The following is a 15,172-nucleotide window of genomic DNA, read 5'->3' on the forward strand; positions in this document are numbered from 1 at the left end:
TAAGTTTCTGTCATCCGACATCAATTACAATTTAGTGGAAAAAGAAGACAAGCGACTATTAAAAACCACATAATAATATTACATTTTGATGAACATTTAATAGTTTTACTGTACACTTTTATTTGTGAATAAACATTAGAAAGTGTGTGATTTACAATCGTAAGTTTTTACTTTTTTAATTGATTAGTTTCAACATTCATCATATTTAGTTTTAAAAGGGGTGGGCTGGTGAAAACTATGTGAATTTAGTTTATTGTCAGACATTGAACTTTTGATCTCTCCTCTAACTTAAACTCTATCTTTTCAACCAAGGGGAATATGTCTATGATATGTCACGTGATATAGATGCCTCAGAACCAGACCTTTGACCTAGTAACCTGTGGACTTTAACCTACCTTTCAAAAACATTAACATTGATATATATCTTTTAAACCAAGAGGATAGGGTTTTCCTTTTTCATATATAGATGCCTCATGAATATGTATGAAAAGGTGAAGATAACGAACAGTGATCAATCTCATAACTCCCAAAAGGAATACAAAATAGAGAGTTGGACAAACACGGACCCATGGATATACTAGAGGTGGGATCAGGTGACTAGGACGAGTAAGCATCCCCTTCGACCGGTCACACCTGCCGTGAGCTCTATATCTTGATCAGGTAAACGGAGAAATCCGTAGTCCATATTAGTGTAAACAGAAAGGTCTAACAATTGGTATGAAACACGTCAGACAGCATTTGACCCAATGACAGGTTGATTGATTATGTATTGTTTAACGTCCCACTCAAGAATGTTTCACTCATATGGAGACGTCACCATTGAAGGAGAAGGGCTGCAAAATGTAGGCCTATGCTCGGCATTTACGCGTCCTTTGAGCAGGGAGGGGTCTTTATCGTGCCACACCAGCTGTGACACGGGGCCTTGGTTATTGCGGTCTCATTTGAAGGACCGCCCCATTTAGTCACCTGTTACAAGCAAGGGGTACTGAGGACCTATTCTAACCTGGATATCCACGGGACCAATGACAGATTGTATTGGCATATTAAATCGTTATAACCACCATGGAATTTGCAAAATGCAGACTTTAAACGAGACTGTTGAAACCCCTATAACATCATCTACTTTGTCTGTAGCCTACCTCGATTTAAAACTTGATCATACGCAGAACAAGCTCTTGCGTATCGAATCAGTTGAGAGACATAAACACCATATCATGCAGGTGATCATGGAATATTGCAACATAAATATGGGAATTTTTCGATGGAGAAGCTGAAATCATCCCGTTTGACATAAAGTAGAGTTGTTATTTTGCCGTCAGCATCTATGTTCAATAAATTATCTTAAGTAAAACATCATAACTTAAGTAAAACATCATCGAAATATCCAAATTTCGAGTTGAAGGCAACAGATATAGATTTTTTCTTCTCATGTAAAAGTTTTTGAATGAATTCTGCCTTATTAGATTATTAAAACAGGTCAACGAACAAAGGATCATAATTCGTGCCCATGGGAATTCCAACACACTCTTGAAAGACCTGACTGGTCGTAGTCAGAAAGTGGTTGTAGGAACTGCAAAGTCTAAGGACTTTCTGCTTCCATATGGAGTGCCCCAAGGGTCAGTTCTGGGACCAAGACTTTATGCAATGTTTGCAAAACCGATTGGTGAAATCTGCCGCAGACATATCATGTATCATTGCTATGCTGACGATGCCCAGGCATACTTAGTTTTTAGACCTACAGATACATGGAATGCTATCTCATCGCGGCTACAGGAATGCTTAGCAGATATAAAATCTTGGATGAACGTCAACCTGCTGAAATTAAACGAAGAAAAAATTGAATTTATAGTGTTTACTTCGAAACATTCAAACGTTTCACCATCTTTTCAACCATGGTGTTTTCTTCGACAGTGTACTTTCTTTTAAAAATCATATTAGTTCCATCTCTCGTTCTTGTTATCATCTACGGAATATTGCACGGATTCGTTCTTTCATCAATGATGACGCCTGCAAGACACTTGTATGTTCTCTTGTGTTATCACGCTTAGACTATGGAAATGCATTATTTAAAGGGCTACCCCAAACAGATCTGAGCAGGCTACAGACAATCCAAAACTCAGCAGTTCGACTTGTTGCCCGGGTCAGGAAGCATGACCATATATCACCGGTGCTTGTGTCCTTGCACTGGCTTCCAGTTGATTCCCGTGTTGAATACAAGATTTTACTACACACATACAAGGCACTAAACGGATTGGCACCGGCCTATATCAGCGACCTCATCACTTTGTACGAACCAAAACGATCTCTGCGTTCATGGAATTCACGATTGCTAGAAAAACCCCCGAGTTCGTACAAAGACCTATGGATATCGAAGGTTTGATGTAACAGCTGCCACACTATGGAACAGTTTACCGATAGACATCGTTTCGTGTGGCACTGTCAAAAGTTTTAAGACAAACCTCAAAACATATCTTTTTAGGAAATCTTATAACCATATTTTGTAATATATTCTTTTTTAAAGTAAAGGCTGGTTTGTCGCATGAACTCGTAATGTTTAAATTGCTTTATTTTATTTGGATGTTATATTTTATGCTCTGATTAATCTTATCATGTTTTACATTTTACATTGTTAAAGCGCTTAGAGTAATTACAAATTATATAATGCGCTATATAAATGCCGCACATTATCATTATTATTATTATTATCACCAAAGAGTACGAATATATTGTCAATGGGGAATTCCAGCGTCTCTTTAATGTCAACTTCAGATAACTTATACATAAAATCAGAGTGATGTTTAAGAAAGTAACCTTATCTATTAAGGTTATATACTCATGCCTTGTCATACAGATTTTTTGCTACATTATTCGTTTATACATGTAGGTGGTAGGCAAGTTTTTCGGGTCCACTTTACAGTACAGTCCTGTGGCGGGAATTGATATCATGTGGATAAAGGGACTTCCTGTGGATATACCTGTTTGTGGATTTCGTAGAGAGTTCTGCATCGAATACGGTTAGTGCACTGATTACGTATTCTTTAAGAACATGCATGTTTTACAAGCATTGCATTATTGGACATTGCAGCTGATATTGCCAACTTTGGTAGCCATGCGAAATCTACAGTTCTGAATATGTAGTGCAATTTAGTGTTTACATCAAAATCAACCTCAAACATAATTATATGATGTACATGTAGGTAACTGTATTGAATGTTCATATTTTACTAATTGTAGTTTAAATATTCTCGATTTCAGGGAACTCAACAACCTTGATAATATCCATATGCTTCCTTCTCCTCGTCATCGCCATTTGCATCTTGTTTGCCATAGGATATCATATTCATAGGTACCCTGTTGATACCTTATCACACTGTTGATATCCTATCATACTGTTCTTATCCTATCATACTGTTGATATCCTATCACACTGTTGTTACCCTATTACATTGTTGATATCCTATCACACTGTTGATATCCTATCACAGTGTTGATACCCTATCACACTGTTGATATCCTATCACACTGTTGATATCCTATCACAGTGTTGATATCCTATCACAGTGTTGATACCCTATCACACTGTTGATTCCCTATCACACTGTTGATATCCTATCACAGTGTTGTTACCCTATCACACTGTTGATATCCTATCACACTGTTGATTCCCTATCATACTGTTGATATCCTATCACAGTGTTGATACCCTATCACACTCCTGATATCCTATCACACTGTTGATATCCTATCACACTCCTAATATCCTATCACACTGTTGATATCCTATCACACTGTTGATATCCTATCACACTATTGTTATCCTATCACACTGTTGATATCCTATCACACTGTTGTTATCCTATCACACTGTTGTTATCCTATCACATTGTTGATAGCCTACCACACTGTTGATATCCTATCACACTGTTGATATCCTATCACACTGTTGATACCCTATCACACTCCTGATATCCTATCACACTATTGTTATCCTATCACACTGTTGATATCCTACCACACTGTTGATAGCCCACCACACTGTCCAATATTTATTCTGGAGTACATGCCTTCCGCCACATGGATTATAAGCAAGTAGTGAATCAAATAACATGGGGATATATATACAGACGCAACATTCTAAAATGCCTTTAAAGGTGTGTTTCCTCCCGAAAAGGGGTTTCTTTGGGGGATAAAACAGAAAAAATGGGGCTTGGATTTGGGGGGTGGTGGTGGTTGTAATACTGGAAAAATTAAGCAAGCGAATCAAATATCATGAGTATATACCGACGCAAAACCATAAACATTCATATTTATGAGAGGGCGGAGTATGTAAATGAAAAGCGAACCAAATTATTTTACTACATATTTACAAAGTCAACGTTATAAAATGAGCTAAAAGGATATTTTTCTCGGGAAAGGGCTTATTAGAGGGGGGGGGGGGAGTAAAAAGACAAATATGCCGTTTGGTTTTCTTTGGAGGGGATATTAGGAAAATGAATCATGTGAATCAAATAACATGAGTATATACCGACGCGAATCATTTAATTTTCATTGATATTCATCAGGGGGCGGAGCATTGCGAATCAGATAACATGAATACATGTATATATATACATTATACACACGCAACATTCTAAACTTTGATGGCAGGGAGGCGGGTCCCAGAAAAGGGTTTCTTTGGGGGATAAAACAGAAAAAAATGGGACTTGGGAGTTTTTTGGGGGGTAAATAAATACAAGAGAAAAATGAAGAAACGAACCGTATAACATGAATATATACCGAAATAAAACATTTACCTCCATTCCTATTCATAAGAGGGTGGAGTACATATTCACGTTTGTCAACTTAAACAATTTACTGAGTACATATCAAAGAACTCTCGAAACCAGACTGCATACTTTTCACGCCTCTCGTCATTACTGGATTGATTGATTGATCACTCAACAATTTTTCAGTTATCTGGTGGCGCCCAGTTTTATTTATATTGGTGGAAGAGAGAATCCAGATAAAATGTACCACCGACATTCCGAAAGTAAACTGAGAAACTTTCTCACCGGCGCAAGCGGGATTCGAACCCGCGTCGACTAGACGTGAGAGGCCGTGTGATTATGAGCGCGATGCTCTAACCACTCGGTCACGGAGGCCCTTTTCATCATTATTGGAAAGATGAAAGAAATTAATCGAAGAACACGGGTCTACTCAGATTATCTCGTACAGTTATTGCATATTCAACCAAATAATTTACATACCCAATAACTCTCAAAAGAGATTGAATACTTTTCACGAATGAAAAGTTAACTACAAATAAAAGACACTATTTTTATGTAAATAAGAAAAATTTTATAGTAAAATTTATTCATAGTATTTTTTAAACAATCAAAAATCATGTATATAGTAACATTTACAGATTAAATCTCTCTCCTCTCTCGCGCACGATCTCTCTCCTCTCTCTAGATCGCCTACCCCCCCCCCCCCCCTCTCTCTCTCTCTACTCCCCCTCTCTCCTCCCTCTCTCTGTCTTTCTCGCTCTTTCTCCTCTTTCTCTCGCGCGATCTCTCTCTTTCTCTCTCCCCCCTCTCTCCCTCGCGCGATCTCTCTCCTCCCCCTCTCTCTCGTGCGCTTTCCCTCCTCTCTCTCTCGCTCTTTCTCCCCTCTCTGGCGCGATATCTCCCCCTCTCTCACTTTCTCGTGTGCTCTCTTTCTCCTCTCTCTCTCGCACGCGCGCTCTCTCTCCCCACCCTCTCGCGCACGCTCTCTCTGTGTCTCTTCCTTCACTCTCTCTCTCGCACGCCCTCCCTTCACTCTCTCGCTCTCTCCCTTCTCTCTCTCGTGCGCTCTCTCTCCCTTCACTCTCTCGCTCGCTCTCTCCCCTCACTCTCTCTCCCTTCACTCTCGCTCTCTCTATCCCTTCACTCTCTCTCTCGCGCTCTCTCCCTTCTCTCTCTCGCGCGCTCTCTCCCTTCTCTCTCGCGCGCGCTCTCTCCCTTCTCTCTCTCTCGCGCTCTCTCTCTCCCTTCACTCTCACGCGCTCTTTTTCTCACGCACTCTCGCTCTCTCTCTCCTGTATCTCTCTCGTGCGCTCGCTCTTTCTCTCTCTCGCTCTCTTTCTACTCGCGAGCGAGCGATATAACTCCTTTCTCTCTCTCTTCCCCCTCTTTTGTGCACGCCATCTCCCCCTCTCTCTCGCACTCTCTCTCCCTTCTCTCTTTCTCCCCTCTCTCTCGCGCGCTCTCTCTCTCTCTCTCTCGCGCGCGCTCTCTCCCCCTCTCTCTCGCGCGCGCGTTCTCTCTCTCGCTCCCCCTCTCTCGTTCCCCCCTCTCTCTCGTGCTCTCTCTCTCTCTCTCTCGCTCCCCCTCTCTCTCGCGTTCTCTCTCGCTCGCGCGCTCTCTCTCTCGCTCGCGCGCTCTCTCTCGCTCGCTCTCTCCCCTGTCTCTCTCTCGCCTCGCTCTCCCTTCACTCTCTCTCTCGCGCTCTCTCTCCCTTCACTCTCTCCTGTTCTCTCTCCCTCTCCCGCTCTCTCTCGTGCTTTGTCTCTCCCGCTCTCTCTCGCGCTTTGTCTCTCCCGCTCTCTCTCGCGCTTTGTCTCTCTCGCGCTCTCTCTCTCTCTCTCTCTCCGTAGATTAATTAAGGTGGGTAGACAATTTAATTGTATAGTTAAACTATGCTTAATTATTTCTGACGTTTACTACTGCTGCAGTAATTATAGCTGGCGGGATGATAATTGACACCATTGAATGTGAGAATTAGATGCCATCCGGAGGTCATAGGCTCTCTCTTGCGCGCGCTCTCTCTCTCTTGCGCTCTCTCTCTCTTGCGCGCGCTCTCTCTCCCTCTCTCTCGCGTTCTCTCTCTCCCTCTCTCTCTCCCCCTCTCTCGCGTTCTCTCTCTCCCCCCTCTCTCTCTCGCTCCCTCTCTCTCTTTCTGTTCCCTCTCTCTTTCTCTGCGCTCTCTTTCTCTGCTCTCTCTTTCTCGCTCCCCTCTCTCGCGTTCTCTCTCTCTCGCGTTCTCTCTCGCTCGCGCTCTCTCTCTCCCCCTGTCTCTCTCTCGCCTCGCTCTCCCTTCACTTTCTCTCTCTCTCCTGCTCTCTCGCGCTTTGTCTCTCCCCCCTCTCTCTCTTGCGCTCTCTCTCCTCTCTTTGTCTCTCCCGCTCTCTCTCGCGCTTTGTCAATCCCCTCTCTCTCTTGCGCTCTCTCTATCTTGCGCTCTCGCTCTCTCTCTTGTACTATCTTGTGCCCTCTCTCTCTCTTGCGCTATCTTGTGCTCTCTCTCTCTTGCGCGCTCTCTCTCTCTCCTTACTGTCTGACTCACAAACAGCCTCGTTTTCATTCATCAACACTGGAAGTTCTACTGATAGGCCTTTCCTATACAAAGTTCGCGATTGAATCAATCCTACTCTTTCTTTACCTGACTGACTTTGTTTCGCACTATCCTGAACATTGCGTTGTCTTACACCTGTTGTAGTATTGATCTTAGGAGATTGTTTGTAAAGAGGAAAGTTTTTTATAAAATGGCCTGCCTTTTGACATTGAAAACATTTTTTTTCTGCCTTACCTAGCTGATTTAATTCTGAATTTGCATTACCTTGTGTACCAGAAGTTCTAGTTTTGTCCTTTTGAGACAGTGATGCTCGGTGTGCATTCTGGTATGCTTCTGCCAATTCCACCATTTCCTCTACACTCTTAGGTTGTCTCTCTTTCAACCAAACCTGTAGCTCTCGTGAAGAACTATTAGCAAGCTGTTCACGCATAAGAACATCCACTAAATTTTCCTAACTACTGTCTTCTTTTTCCATCTGACACCAGTGGTCAAAGTAATTGATAGAACGACTACAAAATTCTCTAAATGTCTCATTTGAATACTGTCTACAGCCTCTGAACGTATACTTATACGTGCTAGCTGTGAGATTTATCATGTAAGAATTGTTTTCTTTATGAGATCATAGTCATTTGTAAATCCTTCTCCCAACCGTGTATACGTGTCTAACGCCTTACCTGTCAGCTGTGGTATCAATCGTAGAGCCCATTCTGATTTGTGCCACTTGTGAAGTGTTGCCAAACGCTCGAAAGACCTTAAGAAAACATTGACGTCTTCACCCTCCACGTATTTCGGTAAATTAAACTTTATGTCGTGTTTTACCAGAATCCGATTATTGAGTAGTAGCTCTCTCCTTCATAGCTTGTTCTTGCAATTCTAACTCCCTCATTCTTACCTCTAATTTCCTTTCCTCTAGTCTTTCTCCTGAAGGAATTTCTTTTGTTGAACATCGCTTTCTAATTTTATTCTCTCCAATTTCTGTTCTTCCTTCTCCTTCTCACGTCTTGCCATTCGCTCCTCCCGTTCAACTGCGCTGGCCTGCTTCCATAACTCAAGACAAACAGACATATGACCCTTATCAACAGCATCCTGAACCCAACTAGGTAACGACATTATGACACTCACTAGCCAAAACAAACCTAGATGAACAAGTACTTTTCAGTGTGCCTAATCCTGAAATAAATCACAAAATTTATGAATATTTACTGAACTTTTTCTGTACCACTAACTTGTAAACTTGGATCTATTCTACAAAACATCTTTCTAGCTCAATCCATTTTAACAAAATCCCACCGCTGCCACCATATGTAACAAGTTCTTTTGGATTTTGTCTGATCGAGCAAAGACTAACGATAAGTTGTAGAATAAACAATAATAAAGTTATTAATTGAATAAATAAATGATACAAAAAAATATTCACACTCACTCCTTTCACTGTCAACACAAATTTAAATGTCCAAACAAATGACAATACAGATATCTGATACGTTATAAACACAGTTCTCTGTTGAAAGGCCCGATAGTACGTATCAGATGTAAAGCAAATGCGCAGGTTTTAACTTTTTCAAGTTAAAAACAATATTCAAAAGTAGTATACTTTAGAAAAAGTTCCAAATATTCAATTCTCCTTATCTGTAATATGATATTCTTTGTTTTTGTTTCTAAATTTTAAGGTAGCTCACTACACTAGAGCTTATACTCGTTATGACGTTGTGTCAAGATGGCGATTTAAATACTTGGTGAAATTATTTGTATCGATCAATTTGTTTGTCGTAGCTCAGTGGTTAAAGCGTTGGGCTGATGAACCGCATATCTCGAGTTCAAATCCGCCAGCGTCTTTTGTTCATATGTGTTAAAAGAAATTTTTGGAAATCATATTTTTATCCTAATTTGCATATTTTCTGCCTTTTTGGCATATATCCTTATTATATATCATCATATTTATTATGCTTAAATCAACTAGAACTGATTTGAGAAACTATTTCAGGGTGTAGTGAACCACCTTAAGTCACTTAAATTTTTTAATGTAACTAATCTGCACTCCGAAGACTCCTCTACGGAGCTACACCACGCCCTTCTATATTGTAGCACAATATCCGCATGGAGCTCCGTACATCCGAATCCTGCAACTCTCTGCCTGCCTTCGGATTGAAAGTTGTTTTGCTAAACACCAATGTACGCACTGAAATTAATTTCATAAAAACTACCAACTCGCAACTAAATGTAAATTGGAAACCGAGAACTTACAAATACAATGTAACAAGACCGTGCTAGACTAATTACTAATACTCACGAACTATCAGAATACAAACAAAACACGCTTACCGGCTAGGAAAAAGATGTGCCCTTCGAACAAACTCCTATTTCAGTAGTTATATTTCTCCCAATGTCCTACATCAAATATGACAGGAAAATAACCATCCCCTGAACTTCAAGAACCTGTAAACGTGGCACCCGGCTGATGTCGTTACCGCGCCCCATCTAACTTACAGCCAGCCAAACCGGTCTCTTTTATACTAGCAACTAAAAATAACTCACACCCGACTCACTCTTACGATAACCCATTCGCATCAAAATCAAGCTAAATCAGCAAAACTGAATCAACTTCATTACACATACAGACATAGGAATAATTGACTTACAGAGAGCTGAGGGAACTGTTTACTACAGGAAAAAAACCAACATTCATTACATAGCTATATTTAATACAGAGAGAAATGTTTATCCCAGAAAGCTCCATTTATTACAAAACTAGTCATTAGCAATTATTACAAATATAGCTATTTAATTTCATAGCAAAAAAAAAAAAAAACCCCACCAAATACAACAACAACAAAACAAAAGAAAAAAACACAACAAAAACAAAAAACAAAAACCCGGAACAAACGCTTTCTTAAAAAAAAATACGGTATCTTATCCCCTCTCTTAAAATATTTATTGATTTTTTTATGCTACAACAAATCAAAGAGATAAACAATTAAACATATCGAAGGTATGTGTGTTTAAAATCACTTCACCTGTCTGAATATTGTACGATATTTGTCTCTCTTTTTCCCTTCACATGTGATATATGTATATGTTTCTACCATGGGTGTCAATACAATTTGTTGTGAACGTAGGGAGACAGTCTAACATCAGTTTCAAAACTTGTTTCCGAATCCTTTTGCAACTATAATAATGATTGTTATATTCATCACAATGCTATAAAATGTGTTTAAACTAAACATTCTAATACAGAAATAATTATTGCAGAGCGAAACAATTTGTTACAGAAATAGATGTACGTTATTGTATTGTTAGCCACGTAATAAAGAACAATTGTATTATTAGCCACGTAATAAAGAACAATTATTGCAGGAAGAATTATGCACTCTATGAAATGAAATGGAAAATAAATTGGGAACACGTTCATTTCACACAATCTCGGTCCAACGGGGTGTTTGGAAGTTTAAAGTCGTCCATTCTTTCCGTAAGTATCTGAATTTAGTTTATGTATTTCATAATGTTGCAAGGTCTATTTTTCTGCTCGTAGGTGTATGAAAATGACGTTAATTGCCAGGTTAGAAGGGTCTATATGAAAAGTTATATCACATTCATATATCTGTCAAGAGGAAGTGTGCTTGCTATAATAACAAAGGAGTTATTAAAGTGGATGATGATAGTTGATCTTTCGGTTTTTGGTCACCTGAATCACCCATGTGATCTATTGCTATTGGTGGTTGTCCGTTGTCGTCCATTTTTTAATTTGTACATAATTAACCTCTTCTTTAAAATTGTCACTTTTCATGAAATTTGATATGGTGTATTTTGAGGGTAAGGGAAACTAAAAATTGTGAATTTCATGAGGGATGAAAACCTTTAAAAAATGGTGCAATCTTTAAAGATAACCGATACTTTATCAGAGATAAGTAGAAGTATTCTGTAGTGAACCAAGTGATCCCAGGCATCACACAGCTGTTTGTTTGTTTATTTTACGCGTCCTGTCGAGAATTATTCACTCAAATTGAGACGTCACCATTTGTAAGTGAAGTACCACAAATTTAAACCTATGCTTAACGCTCATGGCCGTAGCAGTAAGGATTCTTTAGCGTGCCTCCGTTTTTAAAGTCATATCCCCGTGATCCTCATCTCTAAATGCTGAGCGTTTGTCAAAGGAGCAATCACTACCTATGTAACGTCTTCGGTTTGACGCGGCCATGGCACGAGCGGGGCTCGAACTCACCACCTCATCACATAAATGTAGCTGTGTCGGGAGGAGTCTAAAACATATTTTCGGGAGTAGAGATGTTCTGAACACTAAATCTGTTTTCTATCGGTGTGAAATGTGTGCTTAAACTCTCTAAAGTTCGCTCCAAAGTAGCTCCTTCAAGTGCAAACATTACCCTTTTCAACTAGAACTATTAGAATTGCGTTAAACCTCGATTTGAGGTCAGAAAAAATATTCAAAAAACGTTGAAGGATAGTATTTACAAACGTAGGGATGACCTAAACTACTATTCTAGAGAATCTAATATACATGCCCCTGATGCAATAATAAAACGGGAAAGACATAAAATAATATATGCAAAAACATGATGTACGATACATGTCTTGAAACACGTTTCTTGCATCGCCGTTTCCTAAACGACAGGGGGGGGGGGGGGGGGGGGGGGGGGGGCTTGGAGATCTAAAGAACAAAAAGCAAATAGCATTATATAATTGCATGTAGTTGAGGGTAACTTTGAATTTTTCACCCCGAGAAAACCATTGTAAACCGAGAGTGAATATGGTTTCTCGAGGGGTGAAAATTTCAATGTTACCCTAAACTACATGCAATATTTGTTTTATTATACTAAATGTTATGCAAAAAGGAAAGCAGAAAAACTTACGTCTGTTGACATTTGATCAATCGTTGTCATGCTACATTTCGTATATCGATGCGGATATTCCCGTTTATTACAAACGCTCAAATGACGTCGTCAACAATCTACGGCGAACCGTACGCGCATAGATCACCCGTTGTCAAGTACTGTTACCCGTTGCTAGATATTATCACCCTGGGGCACGTGCTTTCTGTTCTCAGAGGATAACAATATGTTTTTTCAAATGCTTCTCGACCAATCAGATTCGAGTATTTTATATGAAAGTATAATAATACTTACTGTCTCACAAGAAGCATTTGGAGTTGTAAGAAAAGACAATATGCTAAATTGGACAAACTAAGAAATTTGCCACCAATGAATATATGGTAATTGTATTCAAAACATTATCCAGCAACTGTTTCAAAGGGTATAGTGAAATTAGCGAAGGAAAAAGAGATAATATGAAATGTTTTAATCTATTAGAATCGAACTTTGTTTTAACCAGTAACATAACGTACTATTGCACCAGTAATGCTATGAATTGTTGTTTGTTTTCTGGTTATTAGCAAATGCATGGCAGTGCAGGGGAAGTGGACATTCTGTCAACACGGACCTGTGATACAAATCATCAAGTGTTCGCCCCCATCGCTTATTGTAGGGGAGTCGTCGTAGCCATTCGGAAATTCTCAGTCTCCTCCATAGACATCAATAAGAATAACCTAGTGGAACTGAAACAGGTTAAATCAAGAAACATTTCTTCTTAATGTAAAAAAATACCTTGTATTTACAATTAGTGTCCGGTGTTATCAGATACATGTGTAACTACATTTGTAACTCGCAGTTCATAAGATTTGTTTTCAGGTCAGATTAAACTCTTATATAATTTTGTATATTTGTCATAAGGAATGATTTTATTTGTTTGGCATATTATGGTTGGGGACAGTTTATGCTTTTTAGCTCATCTGAGCCGAAGGCTCAAGTGAACTTTTCTGATCAAAATTTGCCCGTTTTCCGTCGTCGTCATCGTCAGTGTCGTCGACGTAAAATTTTCACATTTTCAGGGCTTGAAGCTAACATTTTATGTCACCAGTCCAGCCGGACTGATGGGGCATAATTTCAACCAGTCCGCAGAAAAATTTACCAGTCCAACAGAGTTTTCCAGAAATAATTAAACATATTTCGTTAATGTTATTAAAATGAAATTTAACTCAACATGCCTTAGACAATATTGTAACACTTAAATGTGAGATTTATATTTATGAATCAGATTCGTCTGATATCTAGAGATCGAAGCATGCCAAATGTGTATAAAATTTTATAAGTATATTTTCAAAAATGATGCTTTAGAAAATTAACCAGTCCCATCGAACTGACTAAAACAAATGTCAGTCAGTCCGCCAGACCTTTAACCAGTCACAGACTGACGGGCATGTGTTAATTTCGAGCCCTGATTTTCATCTTCTCCAGAACCACTGGGCCAATTTCAACCAAACTTGGCACAAAGCATCCTCGAGAGACGGGGATTCAAGTTTGTTCAAATAAAGAGCACACATGCCTCTTTCGAAGGGGAGATAATTTTTTTTAAAAAATGCAAAACTAGGGTGGGGTCATTTAAATGTCTTCTCAAGAACAACTGGACCAGAAAAGTTGAAATTTACATGACAATGGAAATCCTCGCCAATTTCTCAATGAACTGCAAATCGGAAAATTTAATTTACTGTGCCGTTTGCCCGACTTACAAAGAATTTTACATAGGACAGACCAGTAAATTTAATGCGCGGGTTCGTGTCCACAAGCAACAAATCAAAGATCAAAGTGTCCGTAATACGCCGTGCTGTGAACATTTTTCTGGAAATGGAAAATTAATTTTATTCCCTTTTTATAAACTTCCGAATAACAATGCAAATCTTCGTTTAGCAAAGGAAAGTTATTTCATCAAACTTTTAAAACCTAAACTTAATCGTAAATAGCTTTAAATGCATTTATTCTATGTAAATCAATATTATATATTTATTGCATGATAGTGAGGGAGATATGAAGATTTATTCACCCAAGAAAAATCATATTCCCCGAGGGCAACGCCCTCATTCATGCAATAAATTGTTTATTATACTCAAACAAAGCAAGACTACAAAAGTGCATTTGAAATTGGAGTCCGCTCATCTATACATTGTATGTAGCTGAGATCGCCCTAACGGTAACACCGCGCCGTCAACGTATTCCGGTAGAAGGTACAAACAACGAAATACAGTGGTATGATAACCAGTTTTTGTATTATTGTGACGTCACAATACACTTCGTCTACCTTGACGTTAAATTTACGGGAAATGCACGAGGCTTCCCAAGGGGTAAATATGATAGGGAGATATGATGTTTGAGAGGGAGATATGACGTTTTATCATCCCTGGCACGTGACTGTCTAGACCAATCAGATTACGCGTTGTATAAAATTCTCATACTGAGGTATAATATCATATATTAATACGTTATACTATTGTTTTGTCGCAATTAGTGCATGATTATGACGTTAAATCATCAACACCACTATCCGACGTTATGACGTCACAATGAACGTTTACTTTTCAACGTTACTATGAAACTGAAACATTCTAGACTAACTGCCTGAAGAGCCGTAAGGCGAAAGTACTAGCAGAAACTGATCGTTGATTATTATGTGATCATTTCGGATTTTATTCTTTTAAATTATAGAGGGCGAAGCCCTCTCACGGCCCGAAGGGCCGTGAGAGCGGAGCTCTCCCTATAGGTAACACGTATACATGTTTAAAAGGAAAATATAGGAAAATAATGAAAAATTAAACCATACCTATGGAACTTGAAAAGTTTGGTACCAATGGTGTCGATTCGAATATTAGCGCGTGGACATGTATTCCTCCATTTTGAATCTCGTCTACTCTAGTTCACGTCGTTCTGAGATGTTACATAAAATCCGTAAAAGCATGTAAATCTTATTTTCCTAATCATATATGATCACTCCACGTTTAACACCATGTTTTTTGTTG

The 15,172-nt window shown here is 39.1% G+C and overlaps 1 protein-coding gene across 1 annotated transcript in view; it reads left to right on the top strand.

The window, feature by feature from the left end:
- Positions 1–15,172, top strand: part of LOC125653646 (uncharacterized) — a 276,533-nt gene that overhangs the window by 237,066 nt on the left and 24,295 nt on the right. The window contains exons 50-53 of the mRNA XM_056145758.1: positions 2,885–3,014; positions 3,256–3,346; positions 10,669–10,780; positions 12,719–12,889. Of these exons, the coding sequence (XP_056001733.1) occupies positions 2,885–3,014; positions 3,256–3,346; positions 10,669–10,780; positions 12,719–12,889 (504 nt within the window). The remainder of the gene's footprint in view (positions 1–2,884; positions 3,015–3,255; positions 3,347–10,668; positions 10,781–12,718; positions 12,890–15,172) is intronic.

The sequence above is a fragment of the Ostrea edulis genome, chromosome 7 (assembly GCF_947568905.1).
Source record: "Ostrea edulis chromosome 7, xbOstEdul1.1, whole genome shotgun sequence".
Taxonomy (NCBI): Eukaryota; Metazoa; Mollusca; class Bivalvia; order Ostreida; family Ostreidae; genus Ostrea; species Ostrea edulis.